This window comes from Myotis davidii, unplaced genomic scaffold (genome assembly GCF_000327345.1).
Source record: "Myotis davidii unplaced genomic scaffold, ASM32734v1 scaffold1509, whole genome shotgun sequence".
Lineage (NCBI taxonomy): Eukaryota > Metazoa > Chordata > Mammalia > Chiroptera > Vespertilionidae > Myotis > Myotis davidii.
The window spans coordinates 647603-657785 of record NW_006299480.1 but is presented as its reverse complement, the minus strand read 5'-3'; the positions used below and the strand labels follow the sequence as shown (position 1 = coordinate 657785).

The 10183-nt window shown below is 62.4% G+C and overlaps 1 protein-coding gene across 1 annotated transcript; it reads right to left on the bottom strand.

Moving 5' to 3' along the window:
• Positions 1 to 14: 14 nt before the first annotated feature.
• Positions 15 to 7421, bottom strand: PUF60 (poly(U) binding splicing factor 60KDa). Its single transcript, XM_006775141.2, is given in 12 exon segments — positions 15 to 301; positions 304 to 332; positions 335 to 539; positions 722 to 857; positions 996 to 1186; positions 1272 to 1485; positions 1625 to 1717; positions 1796 to 1957; positions 3980 to 4030; positions 4832 to 4921; positions 5031 to 5126; positions 7309 to 7421. Coding segments are annotated over 11 exon segments (1434 nt in total). The 5' UTR covers positions 5109 to 5126; positions 7309 to 7421; the 3' UTR covers positions 15 to 116.
• Positions 7422 to 10183: the final 2762 nt, after the last annotated feature.

The window sequence follows — 10183 nt, the reverse complement described above, 5'->3', positions numbered from 1 at the left end:
ACAGGACCACCGGGCCTCGGGCCAGCAGCATCTGCACTTTATGCGCGCGCGCGCGGCCGAGACACTACAAAACCGAGGAAACAAGGGCAAGAGCAAGTCCAGGGGCCGGGCCGAGGTCACGCGGAGAGGTCACTGTTATCAAAACGCTCCTGGTCGTACACTTCAGCCACCACCTTGCGGCCGGCGAACCAGCGCCCGTTGAGGGCCTGGATGGCCTTGTGAGTCTCGGAGGCCATGGAGAACTCCACGAAGATCTTGACGATGATCTCGGCGTCCTCCTCCTCGCCCTGCTTCTCCTGGTGATGATGATGTGGTTGATGGCCCCGAACTTGCCGCACGGCTGGCGCTGCTGCTGGAGATGCTCATGTGCTCCTGCTCACTCAGCATCTCTGGCCGCTCGGACTCGGGGAAAAGCTCCTCCTCCTCCTTCTCCTTCTTGGGCTCCAGGAGGCCCAGCGTCGGAGGGCTGGCAAGGATGGGGTTCACCACGCCCACAGAGGGGATGGTGACTGGGATGGGAGGCCGGGCCGGGGTCACACCTGCAGCCAACACACCAGGTCCAGCAGTCACTCCCCACCCCCCCTTCCCAGGAAGGAGCACAGCACCCGCACCCCGGCTGGCCTGCCTGGAGCTTGGAGGCCAGTAAGCTCGGGCAGCGGGGGAAGTGAGCCCAGAGGAGAGAGGCAGGGGGAGGTGGGAAGCCCTGACCCCGCAGGCTCACCTGTGATGACTCCTGGGGCCTGGGCAGCCATGACAGCCTGAGGTAAAGCCCCCAAGGGCTGGGCCAGAGTCAGTGCAGGGGATACCAGTCCAGGGGTGGCCAGAGTACCCAACACCGCTGCTCCGGCCACCGCTTCCTGCAACCGAAAAGGCCACCACACTGAGTCCCAAGCCTGGCCGCCTCCACTCTATGCCACCCGGAGAACCAGTCAGTCCCCAAAGCACTGGGGGCCTACTGCCCAGGATTGAACCCACACAACTGTACTAGCCCTCACCTGAGCCGTAATCTTGGCTGTGGCTGCAGCTGCAGCCACAGCAGCAGCTGGCGGGAGGCCTCCAGGTGTGGCAGGTGTAAGCAGGGGCATAGGGGGTGTGACAGCCTTGCCCACCCGCAAATACTGGCCACCCAGGTCAAAGAGGTTCATGGAAGACACGGCATCTTGAGACGACTGGGCCTTCTCATACTCTGCAGGGCAGGAGCAGCAATGAGGGCCAGCCACAGAGTGGAGTGGGCCCCAGCCCAGGCCGTGCCTCAGCCTCCCCAAGCTCACCAATGAAACCATAGCCCTTGTGCTTGCCGGTCGTGGGGTCCCGGGCCAGCGTGCAAGATTTGATCTTGCCAAAGGCCTCAAACACGCTCTTGATGTCATCATCTGAGAGGTCCTGATGCACAGAAGCCACGTAGATTCGGTTGAAGGCACGTGCCTCTTCCGCCAGCTGGTCTATGATGGGCTGGGCCTGCCCTATGTTGCTGGGCCTGCCCACCTGGGGGAGAGGCAGGGGACCAAGAGCCGCCAATCAGCCAAGGCTTGGCCACTTCAGGCCTCCGGGGGGCGACCGCATCTCCTGGGTGAGTGGACAGAACATCTCCCATCAGCCCCAGGGCCGCTTCCCTGGCACTCACCTTGATGTTCCTGCCGCCCAGCATCACCGAGTTCATCTGCTCCAAGGCCAGCTGCGCAGCCTCTGGGACCTCGTACTCCACAAACGCAAAACCCTGGACACAGGATGTACCATTAGGCCTGGAGAGCCCGGGGACGGGGGACGGGGGGGGACAGGGCAGAGCCAATCTCACCTTGTGCTTCATGGTGACCGAGTCCCAGGACATGTCAATGCTCTTGATGGGCCCAAAGGGGGCAAAGGCCTGGCGAATGGTGTCCTCACCCAGCTCATAGTAGATGGAGCCCACGTAGACCCGGCACATGATGGCCAGTGCCCGTTGCCGCTGAGCTGCCATCTGGAGCAGGACACAAGGGGAGAGAGTGCCACTGGCTTGTGACGGGATGGCAGGAGGCTAGGCAGCCCACGCCCCTCCTGGCCCACCCACTCAGCACCACTGTGGTGAGGGCTCCCCACGCAGCAGCACGGTGCAGGCTCAGCCCTGCAGACAGGGTGGTGAGGGTCCGCAGAACCCTACCCCAGGAAGGAAGACCAGGCCCAAAGGCAGGACACGGACACCGGGCCCGCCCAGGTCCTGGCAGACTGGCAGCAAAGCTGAGAGGTGGCTGGGAGGCAGGGCCGTGTGCCCTCCCGCCCAGCCCCCGCTCCAGCCTGGAGGCCAGGAGTCCTGGGCTGGGCCGGGAGATCCTCCTGGGGTCCTGACCACGTGTTCCAGCAGATGAGGGAAGGGGTGCCATCCCAGCTGGAAGGACCCGCTGGTGTGGAGGCAAGAGGGGGACACAAGGCAGGGCGCCCAGAAGAGACCCCAGGGAAGGTCAGGAGCCCAGATTGGGGGCTCCCTGCAGAGAGAGTGAAGAATAGCTACTTGTGCAGGGCCAGCTCAGGCAGAAGCTCAGCAACTGCAAGACCCCATGCCTCAGACCCTCACCAAAGAGCTGCCTGGAGCCCACCCCCGCACCCAGGGGACCTGGCCCCAGGAACATCAGGTGACAGGTCTGGGTGACAGGTCTGGCAGGCCCAGGGCAGGCGCTGCCTCTGTGTTGGGGTGAGTCTGGCCATTGTGCTTAGCGACTTCCCATACCCCCAGGGAAGGGGTTCCCATTCCTGCCACCTCAGACACAACGTGCCAGGCAGGGGGTGGGGGTGTCTAGAGCCACAGCAGTGGGCCCCCAAGAGGAGCTGGGCCCGGGGAAGAGACCACAGCCAAGGGCAGGCAAAGATGATGGGGCCCTGGCTCTAGCTTTTCCACCAACAGGGGTGCCCCTCACCCTCACAAAAAGTCCCCATAACCAGAGGCCCATTTCCTTCTTTAGACACCAGCTTAGTATAAGCTGGGCATCCCCTCCCTCAAGGAGGGACCTAAAAAAAAGGTCCACAGCTCCCCCAAAGAAGGAATTCCCCCAATTGAGCACCTCCTCAAACTGGGCTCCTGACAAACAGGCCTCAGGCTCCCTGTTGAGACCAAGGACCCCAGAGATGGGACCACGACCCTCTCACTAGGCACCCGAGACATGACCCCACCTGTCCCTCCTCAAAGCCCCCAAGGCAGAAGCACATCCCTCTTCCGTGGGAGCGCCCCAAGCAGGTGGGCGAAGACCCTCTCCCTGACGCTCCCCACAGACAGACGCTTCCCAGAGAGGACACTGGGTCTGTCTGGCCCTTGAGGACAGGACCTTGCTAGCCTGTGAGAACAGCATGCCCAGGAAGGGCCCCCAGAGAAAGGGCCATGTTCCCAGAGGGGTCCCTGGCCTCCTCAGCCTGCCTCTGGGGGATGGAGGGGTGTCTCCTCCCCAAACTCCTCTGCCCGTGGCAGCCAAGGCCATGGCTACACCTCCTCCCTGGCCGCAGGCCCTGGGCCCCTTGCTCATAGCCAGGCCCAAGGCCCAAGTTCTTGCCCTTCCCTCTCTCGCTAGCTTGGGTTCCCCCAGCCCCACCTTGTCCATCCATCCTCCCTCCAGGGTCTGACGGGGCCATGAGTTACGACCCTTCTCTTCTCAGGGCCTGACCCCAACCCAGGAGCCAAGGCAGCCTGGAGACTGGCGGAGCTGGAGGCCTGGGCGGTGCACCTGTTTGGAGGCGGCACGGGTACAGGTGGGCCAGGCGTGGGCACCTACCCTCCTGGCCGGCTGCCCTCCGCAGTTACCTGACCCTCAGAGCAGATGGAGGCCTCCCCGGGGCGGTCCCAGGTGGGTGCCCGCCCACACCACTGGCCCCGCCACGCCTGGCGCTCTGTTGCGCTCGTCCGAGCTGGCGGGCAGGGCCGGCTCGGGGAGCAAGGTCCCCAGCACGCGGCTGCACTGCCCCCCTCTAGCCCTGACTAAGGACATGAGCCCCGGAAGAAGTGAGCATTTCTATTGACCGATTGCAAAGGTGAGAGAGGATCTCCAAAGCCCATTGTCACTGCTGCCATCTGAAAGACAGTAAAGACAGAGTTCAGTCTGTTGGAGCCGAGCAGTCTCCCGCTCTTGTCACACCTCACGCAGACAGCGGCAAGGCCCGGAGTCCCCGCCCTGCCAAGAGGCCCGCTTGCCTTCCCACATGGCCGGCCAGTGGCGGCTGCCAGCACCTGCCCAGAGGGGCCTCAGAGCCCCAGGTGCCCCGCCCCACAGCCTGGCCGGCCGGGGGCAGAAGGAAGGGAGAGGGGAGCGAGCGGAAGGGAACAGCCAGGCATCACCTGGCTGTGTGAATGTGAGGGGCTGGGCAGGGGCGGGGGCTCAAGGCCCAGGCACCTGTCGGCCTCGCCTGGCCTGGCCTCATCGCAGCTTCCAGCCACAGGTCTAAAGCAGGGCCCTATGGAGGCGCCCGAGCCCGTCCTCAGTTCCGGGCCCCAGCCCATGTGGTCTGGACTCGCTGCGGGGGTGGGAGCCTGACCGTTCTTATCCGAGGCCATGGGGGCAGGGAGGAACGCCCCTACGTGCTGCACCGTCAGCTGTGCAGCAGGGGGCACGGGCGCGGGGCGACCTGAGGCAACAGTCTGAAGTCCGAGAAGAGGAGCTGGCTCGGGGAGCGGGCAGAGCTACAGAGAAGGGGCGGGAGGGGCCGTGGGTGCTCAACAGGCAGATAAGGTGGTTACTCATGGCTGGGGAGGACCCAGGCGTCCCCAGGAGGAGTCCTTGAGAAACCGAGACCACACACCTGGTGGGGAGCCACAGGCGCAGGAGAGGAAAAGAAGGAGGCGGTGGGAGGGTGTGGAGGGCGGGCGGCGGCTCACCTGCAGGTTGGTAAGCTGCTGCTGCTGGTGCGCGATGGTCTGCTTCACCAGCACACTCTTGATGCTCTGCTCCATGGCGTACTTCTTGGCCTGGGAGAGAAGGCGGTGAGGAGCACTGGGGGCCCGGCCTGTGGGGAAACGGGCCTTCTGCCCCAAGTGGCTCCCCACGCCCACCCAGCCCTGGGAGGTACACGCTCACCTTCTGGAGGGCCTCCTGCTGCTCGGGCGTCAGAGGAGGCAGTCCCAGCTTTGTGGCTGTGCTCTGCCCGTTCTCCATCTTGATGGAGTCTGTCCCCTAGTGGGGGGAGCAGGGAAGTGTTAACAACAAGCTCAAGGCCCCCCTCCTGTGGACCCAGGAGCACACAGGTCCCAGCACGCTCGCCCGCATGGCCTGGTGCAGTCTCCCCCAGGACCATGGTCAGGACGTCCACCGAGGCAGCAGGTGCCTTGGGGGCCCTGGACCAACCTGGAGCAGCTGCAGAGCCCAGCCCAATGGCCTTCTCGGCAGCCGACAGGTGGCAGGTGGCCAGCCCTGGTGGCCAGCCCGACTCCAGAACCTCCGTCCCGGGCCGGGCAAGAGTCGGCCCTGGCTGTCCTCCAGGACAAGGGGGAGGGGGTCGGGGGTCTGGATGGTCCAGGGCCCCCCACTCCAACTGCCACCTGGTTGTGGCCCCAGACGGCCAGACTCAGCTCTCCTGCTGGGGAGGACTTCCAGGAACCACTGCCCGAGCATGTGTGGGAAAGGCCCCCACCTGGTGCAGTGCTCCAACCCCCACTCCCGCACCTGTGCACACGGCCCAGTGGGCCTGGAGATGTTCTCCCAGGCCCCACGACCCTGAGGAGGCTCCTGCCCCTTTGCCAGACTCTTCCCTGGTTTGTGTGAACTAATATAAATTCAAAATAAACATCATTACATAAAAGGGTACGGTCTTTTTTTTTTTTTAGTTTTATTCATTGCAAACGGGCCGGATCCGGCCCGCGGGCCGTAGTTTGCCCACGGCTGGGCTAGCCCCTGGGAGAAGCCAGGCGCAGACCCACCAGGGAGGGAGAGGAGGACCAGACACCCTCCAGCACCTGGCAGATGAGCACAGGGCCCAGGAGAGGCTTTGAGGGAGGCAGGCAGAGCCCGCTGCAGACCTGAGAAGATGCTACTAGGATTATGTTTACATTCCTCTGCCAAAATTCATTTCTAGGCTGTGTGAGAGGGAAGAACACAGCCATGTAAGCAGAAATATAGCCACCAGACCAAGTAGAGTGTGGGTGTCGGAGCACCCCTGCCTGCCCACCAGCTCGGGCTGGGGGCTCCCAAGCAGCTGCAAGGAGACCCGCTGGCCCCTCCAGAGGGGCGTTCTGAGCCCTGGGCATTGCAGCCTTGGGAGGGACAGCAGAGAAGAGAGGCAGGTCTCAGCACAGGAGTGATGCTCAAGGACAGAGGAACTAAGGAGTCAGGAAGGGGCTGGCTGGCCCAAACTCCCAGAACCAGCATCCTGACCAGCACAGGTGAAAGGGCAGGAGGCCCCTCCCCTGGCAACCCAGCTGGCCCCAAGCCCAGTCCTCCTTAGTGGGAGAGAGGCCCCCAAAGCCAGGGGCTGCATGCTAGAGCAGGCTGTCACCATGGTCATGGATGCCAACCCCCATTCAGCCCTTAGAAACTTTTCAATCTCCTCTTTGTCTTCGTAAACAAAAGGCCCTTCTCTCACCACCAATGGCTGCCTGCACAGCCACCAGGGCCAGGAGGGCCGGTTGGAGGAGCTCCCTGGCCCCCTAGCCCATCAGCTGCAGCCCCATAACTTCCCAGGATCCAGGCTGCATTCCTCAGCCCTTCCCGAGTGTAGGGGTTGGGGGTGGGGTGGGGGACCCAGAGGAGGGCCCAGCCCCAACAGTCACCCAGGCTCCGTGGTTGAGGCCCTGCTGGAACCCCCTGGAGGCAGGCGCTGCCATGGTGAAGCACAAAGAACCCTACCACCCACAGGACCCTGCCAAGGGCCAGGCGCCGGAGCAGGACAAGATCTGCCCACACCCACCTTGAGACCAGAGTCCGCCTAGACCCCCGCTTTGGCTTGCACGGAATTCTGCTTTGCTGCTTTATTCAAATTAGACCGGAAACGGCAGTCTGTACTCTTAACAGCACCCAGCACGTCTGGACAGCGCACCAGCCCCTCTGCACACAGTGGCTCAGAGCCCCACCTGAGCCTCACCGTCCGCCTAGTGTCTGGAGACACGCAAAGCGACGACCCCCCTCCCCCCCCGAAGCAGGTGGATGCTCAGCGGAGAGGCAGAGACAAGGAAGCTAGAGCCAGGCCTGAGGCTGGGGGTCGGGCAGGACAGGTGCCTCTGCCCAGAAGGCAGAGAAGAGTGCCTGGGCTCCTCCCGCTCCGCCCAGGCCAGTTCTCTCTGGGCCCAGGGACGCGCAGGCAGGCGGGCGGGCAGGCAGGTGGACAGGCGGGCCTGAGGGCGAGGATGCTTAAGGTCAGTACCTGTGGCGGTTTCCATTTGTCTCCCGCTGCCACCACTGCCGCCGCCGGCTCGGACCCCCCTCCTTGCTGGCCATTGACCTGCTGCAGGCAGGAAGGAGATGCTGTAATGGACAGTCACAAGACCCACCCACCCAGGCCCTCTCGCCTTCCCCAGCTAAGGGCTGAGCTCCCCGGGGCGAGACAGGGAGGCTGGGCAGGGGCACAGGAAGGGCCCAGAGCTGGCTTGGCCCTGCACGTTTCTGACACGAGTCCTCTCCGCCCTGCCCATTCCTCCAGCACCCCTACCGCTGCCCAGGGCCCTGGCACAAACCACAGTGGAATCTGGGGCAGCCTGCAGTTGGCAGCCGTCCCCAGGAGGGGAAGGGTAGGGGCAGAGCCAAGGAAAGGCAGCTCAGGTCTTAAAGATCAGTTCCTTTCCTGCCAGCAGGACAAGGGGCACCTCTCGAGCACTCTGCACACACGCCTGGGCCGGCCACAGCTTAGCATCAGTCCCAGTGCCTCCCACAGGCTCTGCCCAAGCCCAGGGCCCTGGCCCCTCCTGGAGGCACCTCTGTGTCCTCTGAATTGCAGGGCCATGCAGGGGTCTGCACATGCAGGGGCTCCCCTTGCAGTCACACTGTCCAGGGCCATGTCACTCTAGAGGGCAGCTGAGAGCTTGGTCACAGCCTGAACCCACACCACAGGGGCCACGGAGCCCTGCCACGAAGCGTGACTGCAGGAGCAGCTCCCCATGGCTTAGCAGGGAAGGGGGACAGGCAGCCAAGGTCAGAACACAGGCCGTGGTGGGAGGACCCTGAGGCCCAGGTGCACAGTGGGAACCAAGAGCAGACGCACTCACGCGCTCACGGATGAGACCCACAGGGACCCAGGAACACAGGCTGGCCGTGCCCACCCTGGGAGCCTGTGCAGACAATACCAGAGGCTGGGATGACGCGGCCAGTGGTAATGAAGCTGTGGCTCCCAGCCCTGCACCTGGCCGACAGCCACTCCGACCCGGCACCACGGCAGGTACGAAATGGTGTCCCAGAGTCAAAGAGCGGGGATCCTCTCTGACGCGAGCCCACCAGGGGGTGCATGGCAGCTGGACCTGAGTCAGAGGCAGACCTCACCCCACGTCCCAACAGCCCACACCCAGAGCAGAGGCTGCGCTCAAGGCCCACAGCAAGCGCTCCCTTCAGGTCTGAGGAAGCATCCAGCCCGAGACCCGCAGGGGGCCAGCCGGAGGGCGCGCTCATAAGCCGCTTCCGCTCTCCCCAGTCACCGTGACGGCCGCACAGGGACAGGCAGGGTGAAGGCAGGAGCCTGGGAGAGCCTCCGGGGCTGCTGCGCCTCTGAAACTAGCTCAAAGCACTGCTGTCTGTGAGCTGTGGCTGAGAAGTGAAACCTAAAGGCAAAATTAACAACAAAAACACCTCTGTCCTAGTATAAGCGTGTTTTCAGTGGTCACATAAACGTGGTCCTGGGGGTGACACTTCCACACGTAACATGTGAGTCACCGCACCACTTAGAGGTGTGTCTTCGGCCTCGCTGGGTAGCTCAGCTGGTTAGTGGCGTCTGATATGCTAAGGTTGGGGGCTTGATCCCCAATCAGGGCACGACCAACAACCAACCAACGAATACATCGATAAGTGGCACAACAAATGGATGTTTCTCTCTCCCTCCTTTCCCCTCTTTAAAGTCAATTAAAAAACAACAAAAAATTGCCTTGGCTGGCTCTCTCAGTGGTTAGAGCAGGGGGGTCTTCAAACTTTTTAAACAGGGGGCCAGTTCACTGTCCCTCAGACTGTTGGAAGGCTGGACTATAGTTTAAAAAAAAACTATGAACAAATTCCTATGCACACTGCACATATCTTATTTTGAAGTTAAAAAAAACAAAAAGGGCCCTAATTGGTTTGGCTCAGTGGATAGAGCGTCGGCCTGCGGAATCAAGGGTCCCAGGTTCGATTCTGGTCAAGGGCATGTACCTTGGCTGCGGGCACATCCCCAGTAGGGGGCGTGCAGAAGTCAGCTGATCGATGTTTCTCTCTCATTGATGTTTCTAGCTCTCTATCCCTCTCCCTTCCTCTCTGTGAAAAAATCAATAAAATATATTTAAAAAACAAAACAAAACGGGAAAAACACAATATTTGTATTTTCATGTGGCCCGTGGGCCGTAGTCTGAGGACCCCTGGGTTAGAGCATCAGCCTGTGGACCAAAGGGCCACAGGTTCAATTCCTGGTCAAGGACACATACCTGGGCTGCAGATTCAATCCTGGGCTCCGGTTGGGGCTTGAGCTCAAGGCAACCAATTGATGTGTCTCTCTCATGTCAATGGTTCTCTCTCTCCCCCCTCCCCTTCTCTCTAGAAATCAATAGAAAAAAATATCCTCAGGTGACTTAAAAATGAGATAAAAATAAGTTATTAAGTAAATGCCCAGGGCTCTGGGGTAAGCAGACACGGAGCCCGAGGCCACTGCCCTCCTCCGGCCTCGAGTCCGAGGCTCTGTGCGCACAGCAGGCAGCAGAGCCTGGAGGTGGATGATTCCACAGAGCACCCCGAGCCGGGGAGCCCGGGGGCAGGGCAGCTGGGCCGGCGCCAGGCCTCAGGCTCTGACGCCAGGCCTGTCACTGGGGCCGGCTGGGAACTAGCGGGTTACCGTGTGCGTGTCTGTGCGTGTGCGTGTGCGTGTCGTACCTAAGAGAGTCCCTGCCGTGAAGTCGTGTCAAAGCTCAGACAGCCCAGCTGCCTCCGGCCCGGTCCTCGCCCAGCAGGAGGCCCGCCCACGCCCCGGAGCAGGAGCAGGAGCAGGGCCGTGTGGATGGGGGTGAGGCAGCGATTCGCTCAGCCCACCTCAAGGATGAGGCCACCGCGGAGCCAAGGCCCTCACGCCTCAC